Source organism: Miscanthus floridulus, chromosome 3 (assembly GCF_019320115.1).
Source record: "Miscanthus floridulus cultivar M001 chromosome 3, ASM1932011v1, whole genome shotgun sequence".
NCBI lineage: Eukaryota > Viridiplantae > Streptophyta > Magnoliopsida > Poales > Poaceae > Miscanthus > Miscanthus floridulus.
Window position 1 is genome coordinate 12,834,695 of NC_089582.1, and position 11,732 is coordinate 12,846,426.

At 43.4% G+C, this 11,732-nt stretch overlaps 1 protein-coding gene across 1 annotated transcript; it reads right to left on the reverse strand.

The window, feature by feature from the left end:
* Positions 1–743: 743 nt before the first annotated feature.
* Positions 744–2,986, reverse strand: LOC136545003 (uncharacterized). The gene is made up of 2 exons (XM_066537064.1): positions 2,884–2,986; positions 744–2,779 (listed from the first exon to the last, which is right to left on the reverse strand). The coding sequence occupies exon 2, from the start codon at positions 2,747–2,749 to the stop codon at positions 1,205–1,207; it is 1,545 nt and encodes a 514-aa protein (XP_066393161.1). The 5' UTR covers positions 2,750–2,779; positions 2,884–2,986; the 3' UTR covers positions 744–1,204.
* Positions 2,987–11,732: the final 8,746 nt, after the last annotated feature.

Here is an 11,732-nt window from a genome sequence, read left to right on the forward strand (position 1 = left end):
CTTCTAGAAGTGCATTGGTAAGCCTAGGTAGCGAAAAGGTTAAGTGCCTCTAACTTGCATCCAAATAATTGTGAATATTGCCTTTCACAATGTTTGGCCTGCCCAAAACATAAAATCTCGCTCTTGTGGAAATTTATTTTTAGACCCGAAAATTGTTCAAAGGTTCAAAGCAATAATTTCATATTCATTGCTTCTTGAATATCAGGATCCAAGAATACTATTGTGTCATCTGCATACCTGCAAGATAGATACACCCATCAGATGTGGTACTACCCCTTTCACCTGGCCATTCTGTTTATGGACTTTCAATAATCACATCCAAATTCTATTTATTTTGCAATGCAACCTTAGAATATGGACTTGATAGTCCCATAAGAAGATCGGTGGCAGCATTCCTTATGTACACGGCTTGGAACATTTCCAAGGAAAGGAATAGGAGAATCTCTAAAGGCATGTCTAACTCAATGGTTCATGTCTTCGGGCTAGCAAAAGAGAAGATGGCACTAAGGAGGGTAGCCTGTGCTCATTTGTGGATCCAGCGAGACTCTCATTTTGCTTCTTCCAGTGCTTTGTGTTTACCTTATTTGTAATGGTCTCATGTAACAAAATGTTCTCTCCTTAAATGAAGTGCTCCTGCAAATCATTCGAAGAAAAACTAAAATGTGTTGGATTCAATCATATGGAACAGCTAGTAAGTAAAAATATAAAATTTTAAATTTTAGTTCCTCAACTGTATAAGGTAATCATACTACGTGATTACAAGCAAAAATGACATTTGCAATGCAGTTGCATCTTACATTTATTTGTGCGATACAATTAGATGAATAATACTATAACCATGGAACATCCACTATAAGATCAAATGGTGATTAACAAACACCACGATACAGAATTCTCACATACATTCCTATTTCAGAACAGAATTCTCAACTAAGACCAACATTATACACAAGTTGCTAGCCATTAAAGCATAAATTCCTCCATGCTGCAGCTCTGCTTCTGTATTGAGTCTTGACCCTGTAGTCAGAGCATATATCCCAAATTTGAGATCTGAAAATATATGTACTTGATCTCTGTTGTTTTGGCAGATCTGTTCTTGGTCATGAACAGTAAATCCACACTTTGTTCCTTTCATGGAACACTCCATTCTTTTATTTCTCCATCACTTGCTGATCGATCCATGGTAGATATCTGATCAAGAATTTCAGGCGGCAGTGATGTGCTGCTTGTGTTTTTCCTTTACTTCCTGATACCAGTCCATGATCGAGCCTTCCAGTTGGATGGATGCATGAGAAGTCCATAAGTCAAGGAAGCGAGAGGACCAATATGTCAGGCACTCGAACTCCTCATCCAGTCCTTGCAGCAGCTTCCTTTTCTTAGCTCCATGAAACGTTTGTCGTGTGCTTGGCCTGAAGATGCTTGCTCTCTCAACCTGAATGTATGCAGTGCCATGCCTAGACCTCCAAAGCATTTGGTAGACTGTTGCTTCTTCATTCTGGCAGAAGTAATCTATTGCTTTTGGCAGCATGATCCCTTCAAGTTGTCCCAAGGTGAAGATAGGATGCAAACAATGTTGCTCCTCACTGTTGGTTGCTGCTATTGCAGGAAACTTATCCACAAGCAGTATGTCTTCTGAAGAGCCATGTGGTGCAAAGAGGACTCCAGCTCTCTGATATGGATGATCACGTAGAGAACTTCTACATTCGGACAGTGACGCCCTCTGTTTGTCGGACTCTGAGAGTGAGACTTGGCACCACAGACCTACATAAATAACCGGTTCTAGAGAAACATATGGTAATCCAGATGACTTGTCTAGCTTGCAACTATGACAAAGTTTGTTCTTATCATGCTGCTTGCAACATAATGGGTTTGGGCGAAACCATTGACTGCCAAATCTGTGAACATTGTCCCAATGTTTTTTCTGGTGTGAATCAACATATGGTACCCACGAGAAGTCTTCTGTAGGTAGTTGCAAAAGCCTTTTCCTAATATTTTCAACCGTAGACATGAAAATAGGGGCAAACAGATGTAAGCACTGAATTGCAACCCCAACTATGTCCGTACTCTCCGAAAGCTGCAGTGTTACAGTAAAGCAAAAATCATCATTCGGCTCATTAGGATCTTTCTGCATGAAGTAAAGCCTACCTTGAATTCCATGCTCTGCACTAAAAAATGGAGCCAACTGTAAAAACAAAGGGCATTTGTTTGCCCTAATGATTCTATGTTGTAGTATCTTGCCAGCAAAAAGGTGCCTGATAAGAGGGTCAAAGGGCATGTGACACCGTGGCGTGCCACCAAGCTCTAGTAATCTCAGAAACTCGCTAGCACCATCAGCAAACCATTCAAATCTTTGAATAATGGATATATTCAAGTCATCGTTGTCGTGGTTAAAGATAGAAGAAACAAATGACCTGGTAGCATGCACAACCCGCTTAGGGACGGAGGAATTGCTTACTTCCTTTTCTATGTGTTCATCTTCTAGGATTCTCTGCCTGCATCTGTGCAGCGTGTCATCACACTCTTGAGCAGCAGACTTAAGCTTCCTACGCCAACGCAACAAGGATGTATCAGTGATATCCCACTTATCAGATGTCTGAAGAACAGCCTCCAGCCTGATGTGTGCCATCTCTAGCCTCTCAAGGTTTCGGAACGCATTTGAGTTGTGTTTATCTTCATATTTTTGAAGCAGACCAGATACGATTTGGCTTACTGACTCCTGAACAACTGCAGAACCGACAATCTCCGCCATTAGGATTCAAGCATCTACAATATCCCTTCCCTGTTCACGATATTCAACAGATAACAGTATCGATGAGAGATTAGACACATGAACTTTGGATCACAGGAAATGATTTAGCTTAATTAATGGGAGGAAGAACATACCTTTGGTTGAATTGCATGGACGTGAATGGTGGACAGCTATCCTGTCTATAGATATGTCTTGAGGGCAAAATCCCACGGTGTGGTAAGATGGGAACTTAGGCCCTGTTTAGTCCCTCCCAAAATGCCAAATTTTTCAAGATTCCCCGTCACATCGAATTTTTGGACGCATGCATGAAGCATTAAATATAAATAAAAAATAAAACTAATTACACAGTTTAGACGAAATCCACGAGACGAATCTTTTAAGCCTAATTAGACTATGATTGAACACTAATTGCCAAATAACAATGAAAACGCTACAGTGTCATTTTGCCAAAAATTTTGGCAACCAAACTAGCCCTTAAAGTCAAAGAGAAGACTGTGATGTAAAAGGCTTAGAGGGGGGAACGTGGTAGACAAGCCTGATAGAGAGGGCTGAGGTTTCGTGTTGATGATGGTCTGTGCTCTCTGGTAGCTCTCTGCAAGGGAAACTTGTCAAGAAGTCTTCGTCAAAGATGAGAACCTCTCTAGCTAATTAGTTCCATGTTTGAACGCATCATTTCGACAGATGTGGAAGAGTTGCACTGAAGTCACAGACAAGGACAGGAAAAGCAGGTGGAATACAGCCTGAAAATATTCCATCCACACACCGCAGTAGACAAGGAATTTGGAAAAGTCATGGCGATTTCTGGTAGATGAAGCCAATATATGAGTCTTGGTCAGATCATTTTCATGCCACGCTAGTCTGTTGACCGATGCCTGATCAACTCACTAGCATTTTCTCTTATTTCAAACATGTTTCCCCTAATTGCTTGATGCCTTGTAAATTCGATCTAACGAACTACTGTCAGAGTGTCAGTGAAAAAGGATAGTGTTTGATACACAAAATTGCAACTGAGGGGAAAAAAAGGGACCATGTCTGTATAAAATCAAACACAAAACTGCAACTGAGGAAAAAAAGAGAGAGGATTATCTCTGAAGAATAAAATAGATCAGAAATACCCAAAAGAAGATCATAAAGCTTTGAAGCTAAAAGGAGGATTGATCCTGTATCTACAGTATTAAAATTGCACATACGGGCCATTAATTATTTGTGCTTTACTATTCCTCGTAGGCTAGTTCAATCACAGACCCTCCTGTTGCGAATAGCAATGCATCAACTATTCAACTAACGGCGTGTTTAGTTTGCGAATTTTTTTGGGTTGGGCTACTGTAGCACTTTCGTTTGTATTTATCAATTAGTGTTTAATTATGGACTAATTAGGTTCGAAAGTTTCGTCTCGTGATTTCTCACCCAACTGTGTAATTAGTTTTTTTTCGTCTTTATTTAATGCTCATGCATGCGTCCAAAAATTCGATGTGATGGGCAAAAACCAAAAAATTTTTGGATCTAAACGCGCCATAAGCCGGGCTAGGCCTTGTTTAGATGCCATCCAAATTCCAAGTTTTTTCACTCTCTCTCCATCACATCAATTTTTAGCCGCTTGCATGGAGTATTAAATGTAGGTAAAAAAAATAACTAATTACACAGTTTAGTTGGAAATCACGAGATGAATTTTTTAAGCCTAGTTGGTCCACGATTAGACAATATTTACCAAATAAGACGAAAGTGGTACTATTCATCGGGTTCAAAAAATTTGCAAAGTGAACCAGGCCCTACTCTGCTTCTGCTGCAGTCGGAACGGAATAACAGGCTGTGGACTCTGGACTGTGAGGTGGGGACTGGGGCGCAAAGCGACCATACCTTGACTCCTCGAGAGCGCCTGCGCTTGTGGTGGGGAAGGGTGGCGTCACCTCGGCCGTCTGCTCCGGCGGCCGGCGGCACGCGCTCTTCCTTCTCCCCACGGCGCTCGGCCCTGCAGCCGCGCCCCCCGTCCCTCTCCATCCCCGCTCCCCTGTCACCTCATCGTCGGTGTAGAGTTGACCAGCTGGGCCCGGCCCAAAGTCCTCTTTGTTTTGTCTTGGCCCAAGCCCAACGTGTTGGCTCATTTTTGCATTTTGCCTCCCAGCAGAGTTTGATTGAATTGCAGTCGTGAATGGTGGACACCTTCCTGTGTATAGATATGTCTTGGGGGGGAAATCGCACGGCGTGGTAAGATGAGAACTTAAAGAGAAGACAGTGATGTCCAAGGCTTTGAGAGGGAATGTGTGCATGATGGTCTCTGCAATGGAAAATTTGGTCAAGAAGTCTTCGTCAACGATGAAAATATCTAGCTACTTATTCCATGTTTGAATGGAATAGGCCAACAGGCATTAAGTTGATAGAGCTCGAAGAGTTGCATTGAAGTTTCGTGGAAAATCAATTGTAGAATGGTGCAGTAACAAACAAGGGCAGGGAAACAAGGTGAAATACTGTACAGCCTAGGAATATTTCATCCACACAGCACTAGACAAGGAACATGGAAAAGTCATGGTTGCTTGTCACCGGCAATTTCTGGTAGATGAAGCCAATATGTGAGTCTTTCTCGGTTCATTTTCAGGCCACCCTAGTCAGTTGACCGATGCCTGATCAACTCACTAGCATTTTGTCTTATTAGTCATTTTTAATGTCCTCCCTAATTGCTCGATGCCGTGTAAATTCGGTCCAACAAACTACTGTCAGAGTGTAAGTGAAAAACGACAGTGTTTGATACACAAAAATGGAACGCGGATTTGGTACGACCGGCGGGAGGTACCCACCCTAATCGAACGGACATGAATGGGAGCGGGCGTGGAGATTGGGAAAGGAAAAGCCGGTGGAAATGTAGACATGGCTATGTAAGTAGGACACCGTGGATCTGACGTGGATGACCCTACCTGGGACAATACTGTCGGTTCAAAACACCCTATTATTGTCGAATTTTGAACCGGCACAACCATACCGGTAGTGATAAGAGTTAGCTATCACTGTCGGTTCTTACAAACCGGCAGTGTTCTTCAATTTCATTGCCGGTCCGTTACATAACCCGGCAGAGTTCAGTTCCACCAACACTGCCGGTTCATGAGACCACCTGGCAGTGTAACCTCGAGCATCACTGTCGGTTTGTGTTTTTAGCTGGCAGTGTTGTCGTAAGCAGCACTGCCGGTTTGTGACAAGACTCGACAGTGATGGCTAATCCAACGCTGTCGGTTTGTGGCTCAAGCTGACAGTGCCATCTTGGCCATTACTGCCGGTTTGTTGCTAACCAGCAGTGATGGCCCGTTCGTATTTTATTGTTTTATAATTTATTTTAATTTATATTTTTTCGTGGAATCGGATTTTATTTTATATATGCTACGTAGACGACAGGTCCATCAATATTAAATATTACAAATGTTACGGTTACAGTTCAAATGTTCTTATAAGATCTCGATCCCTCAAAATAAAAAAGAAATTATTCGATAAGATGAAGCATGCTTCTCGGACTTCTTACAATAATCTAGCGAGCCGCTCTAGGCCATACTGATCCTTGAACTTCACAGATTGTGTAATGGAAAATACTCCATATTTTTCCAATACCTCGGCTGTCCGTTCGTGGTTATATTTCTTGTCTAATAGCCTTTCGTGGTTATATTTCTTGCGCTGTCATTCAAAAAAGATGATATCCAAAGTGGAATCCGTAAATCATTTTGTTGAATTATTAACAGACATAAATAAAATGGGGATTATACACACCAACTTATCCGTTTCTTCTGATTTCCCGCTGATGTAGCGAAGTATTGCCCCACATTACATAAAACACGCATTCATTGTTTCCCGCCGGCTGTTTTAGGTACTTCCTCTCTATTTCGACAACCTTGAATGGGACCTGCGTCCCACCGATATGTTTTCTTCGGACACTGTGCAACATTAAAAGGAGAAACATTAGAAAACGGTATGTGTGATTAGAAAATAATATGTTATTAGGATCGCTTACTAATTAGCACTGCCATCAGTGCATCCAGATGATGAAATGTTTTTTCTTCGAATCCCACACCTCGATCAGATTTTTAGCAAGATTGACACAAATGAAGACGAAATGGTTGCTGCAATCACAGAATCCTAATTATCGAATAATCTTAATAAAAAAAGAAGCATGAAATTAAAAGCCGAGAGCACATACTCGCAGTTGTAGGCTAGAAGTACGTGGGTTTTATTCTTCATCTTGAATTCATCAAAAACAGCAATCAATCTCTCTTTCAGGTCTTCCACGTCACATCCATGGAGGCCTAAACATGTCTTCTCATTAACTCGCCTGGGGTCCAAGAAGCCTATGTTATCCCATTTGCTTTTTAGTATGTAAAATTTTGCTATACACCTACATAAAATCATGGAAAGTGCTCAAAAGTTAATATTTTGTGTCTTGAGAGAGTAGTTAATTGTAATATCGTGCGTGTGGGGTAGTGTCGCACCCAATTTTGTATAGCAAAACCAGGTACTCATATATGTGCGCCCAGGATGTCCAAACACACACATATATCACAAATTGCAATAGTATCAAAGTAAAGTACTTATTACATCGCATATCTCATCATAAAGTTAATACAAAGTTTGCTCAAAGGCAATATTATTACATTCACAGCGGAATAACTAGCCCAACTGCCACAGGGACTCCAACTGGTGAACGTCTCCCTAGTAGTCCTGGACATCCTCCGGAAACTCTTCATATCCATTATCTATTACCCATCGGGGATTTTCATTGGATGTAAAGCAAGTGTAAGCTCACCATGCTTAGCAAGTATATCAAAGGGATCTATGAGGCTCAAAAGGCTTGACACTGTTTGACTGCGGTTCACAATTTTAGTTGATCAAATTTTAGCATCCTGATTCACTACTTTAATGAACATTCCCAATTCCCAAGTGGTATTAAAGTATCATCAAGTTTATCTCAATTCCCAACCATCCACCATTTCCAGTAACCACTAATCTTGAAGGATCCAGACTACTCGTATCCGTGAGCACGACTATTATAACAGGTTAATTATTTCTACAGAAATTGTACATCTTTACCCACCGAGCTTGATTCCCAATGCCGGTGTTCGCGAGACCCACTACACCTCTTCCCAGGAAGTGTGGCAGAGTTTCACTATAAAACCCTTAGCTAGTTGCACTAACAAGTCGTAGCTACAAAGGAATGGCACACGTGGGCATCGCAGCACGGTGCACACCCTAACAGAAAAAGGAAAGATACCCTCTTACCCCTTACTGGAGCTACAGACGAGCTCGTACAATCTAGTTAACTGGTTAAAGTCAGAGCCATATGACACTCGGGGTTGTACGGTCCCTCCTGGGTTGCCGCTTCAGGATTAAGTCCTTAGGGAGAGGCACTAGAGTACTCCACCTCGTACTCTAGCCCCCTATCTGTTGCTAAAAAGCTCCATTTTATTACATTGCATATAGCGTTTAATCATGTTTAACAATTATTTCATGTTAAGCACTGCCACATCTATCCAAAATGCCTACCCAAAAACCTCAGGTATCAAGGATAAGTGGTACAAGAAATCATCTAGGTAAAGTCCTTAAAGGCACTTCAAATTAAACACATGCATGAATATGTATGGTAATAGTTCATAGGTAACAAGGGGCCTTTGGTACACTTGCCTTCCTCAAAGTTGTCCTGGAAGTACTACTGATCCTGCTATGGGTCCTCAGTCACCTCAAATGGCTCACCCTCTAATCGTGATCTAATCATCAATCAAGCATCATACCAATCATTACATGCATACAAGATAGACTTTCATTAGAACAATACACCAAACAGTAAAAACATAAGTTCAAAAGCTTATAAATCTATTCTACGTACTGCTACGAACACGTGAGCGAAAGAATCACTCAAATCGGACTTAAAACATGAAAGTTATGCATGAAATAAGATGTAATGGCATTCCTGTAAATAAACTGAACCTATTTTTGAATTAAAACAATTAAAAATATGAATTTCCACGGTTATAGGACTGCGGGCACTAAATCTGGAAAATACAGGGTCTAAAGTGAATAAAAACAGGACTGAAAAATAATTACTTTGAATTCAAATGGACTGTGGGTTGATTATGAGAAAACCGAAGGGCTAAATCGCAAAAGTGCTCGGCGGGACACGGTTGACCGCGTCACCGGCTGATTGGGTGGACGCGTGGCGCCCTCTGGTTGGCGCGGTGCATCACGCATGCGTGGGCACGCTGATGTGGCGGGGTGGACCGGGTCCATGGCCCAACCGGTGGACCGGTCATGTATCGAAACAGTACATCTAATCCTGACCGTCCAACGCAGATCCGACGATGCCAGTGCGTGCGGGTGAACTTCCGGCATCAGTACAACGACTCCAGCGAACTTGCCATGGCCGGCGGCGACGATGAACCATGATACGACATTCTAGCGCACGAAACAGAGAACGAAAGGCACGAGAAGGATGGGGAGCTCACCGTGAGTCGGATGGAGGCGTTCTCGGCGTTCGGGACAGGCTTTAGGGGCTAGGTCGATGGCGGCGGAGCTCTAGAGAGAGAGAGAGCATGCGGGTGAGGTTGAATCCGAGAAACTCATGACCAATTCATGAAACCAGGGGTACCTAAGGGCGCGGGAGGTCACTGCGGAGCTTCGAGGCACGTCGACGTCGAGCTTCGAGGCGTGGGCGAGGGAGAGCTATGGCGGTGGCTGCTGGAAGACGGAAACAGAGGATGGGAGAGGGAGAAGGGATGGCGCAATGATTTATAGGCCGGGCGGTGAGCGCTAGAAGGAAAGGAAGCAGGCGGATTTGGGCGGGATTGGTCGCTTTCCTTCTGTGGGCGACGGCGGTGGGATTTCCTGCATGGCCGCGCCATCAGCGGTGACTGGAGAAAGGAAGGTGCCGAGCAGAGAAAGGAAACGCGAGGAAGAAGAAAGGAAAGAAATAAAAGGGCGCTGACAGGTGGGGCCGGAGACGCAGTGGGTGAAAGAAGAAAGAGAGCGGCGAGCGCGGGCGTTGCGGGCCGCGGTGCCCAGCTAGGCCGGTGCTGGCGTGCTGTGCGCTGCGGAGGAGGGCGCCAAGCGCGTGGGAGAGGGCCGGTGCGGCAGGCCGCCAAGTGGGCCGGTGCGCCTGGCTGGGCCGCGTGCGGTGCGCGCGCGGGAAGAAGGAAAAGGGCCGCGCGGTGCAGTTGCGGGCCAGTGCGGGCAGGGGAAAAAGGCTGGGCCTGAACCCGGGGTTGGGCCAGAATGGAAGAAGATGAATTTTTTTCAAAATCAAATCCTTTTCCAAATCTATTTTCTCTATTTTTGATTCTAAGCCAAATTCAAATGGGATTTGAATTCAACCTCAAATCATCTAACCCTACACTCAATCAAAAACCATATGCTTCGGCATGAATGCAACAACCATTGTTTTTAATCCTTATAGTGTATTTTATTTATCCAATATTTATTATTTGGCCGAAGTTAAAAATACCTAGAAAATGTAATAAAGGCTAAGAATTAATTGCTAATTTGTAGTAAATTTTTTGGGTGTTACATGTAGTTACATAGTCCACAACATCAACATTTGTGAATCGAGAGAGCATTTTTGGTATAGCTGGAACAAGCACTCCCACTCGACATTGAACTTCTCTTCTTCAGGATAATGAAAAACATGTGGTGAACGGATAATAACATCAAAACCAAAGTCCTCCGTCTCTGTTGCTTGAGCCTTGTAATATTCATGCAAATGACGCATATATATTGTCAAATTTTTATACTCGTCATCGGGAACCAAAAGATTGCCCCTTTCATACTTCATTGCCGGTGTTCCCATCCCTTGTACATCATAATAGATGTTCGCGGCCTCTTCCATGGTTAATTCGGGGTTGTCTTCGACGTACTTCTATATCTTCCTTAAATTTTTATTGTGTATTTCTTCGGCTCTTATTGTAGCGTACTTATTCTGTGTTTGCCTTTTGAATTCGGACTTCAACAAACACTGAGGCAGTGACGCACAGAGATTGAAGAAGCTAACACAATCTTCCTTCGAGATGTGTGCTGTAAATTTTTCTTTGATCAAGTTTGTAACGCTGCCACTGAATGGTCTTTTGTTTTTTCGTTGGTCCACTTTGGGAGCATTAGCGACCGAATCCAAGGACCTTTTCTGTGATTGCGAGGATGCCTTTGATCTTATTTTGGGATGAGGTGGAGGAGGAGGATGACGATGAGAATTCTGTTTTCCCGGGGCTGATGAAGATGGAGGAGGAGGAGGAGGAGGATTCTTCTTTTTTCTCGGGGCTGATGAAGACGGAGTCTTGGTCAAGCTCAATTAATAAGGCAATGATTTAAGGAGGTGAGGTTATTGATAGTTTTCTGTTTTTGTTCTAGGCTTCTAGATGTAACTTTTCCTTTAGTAATCAAAATTAGATCCTCTGTACTACATTTTTAGTACAGTTTAACTTAGTTCTGAAAATTACACCTAAAAGATGGTTTTCTTTTGGTAAGCGCTCAACGCAACTTGAGTGAATTATGGTCTGAAATTTAAAGCACTACAAAAGCTTTTTTACTATAGTATAATACGACAGATGCATTTCATGCTAACCAAATTTCGCACTTTCTAATACCTTCAAGATAGTCAGTATAGTTATTAGCTGGTGCATTGCATGGTCAATGTGTCGGGTTCATAAATCCGGGATCCCTTGGGGACCGGCTTCCACGCCAAGGCTCAAACCAAGAGTCTAAAAAACAACAGGGCAAAGGGACGGCCCAGCAGCCGACCGGAAGGTCTGGCCCAAGAAGAGCGACAGCCGCTCGTCAACTTCTTCAGCCCACCTATCCGACCGGAGCACTCGCTCCAGGCTCTAGCCGCCTCTAAACGGCCTCTCCGATCAGAAGGCCTGCCCCGAGCCCTACTTCCGACTCCGACCCCGTGTCTCTCCGACCGAGGTACGTAAGAACACTGCTTCCTACTCCGACCCTGCATCTCCGACCGAGAACCCCGTAGGAAGCC

What these genes read in the sequence shown, in the direction of transcription:
- LOC136545003 (XM_066537064.1), bottom strand. Translation starts at nt 2,749, where the DNA reads ATGGCGGAGATTGTCGGTTCTGCAGTTGTTCAGGAGTCAGTAAGCCAA.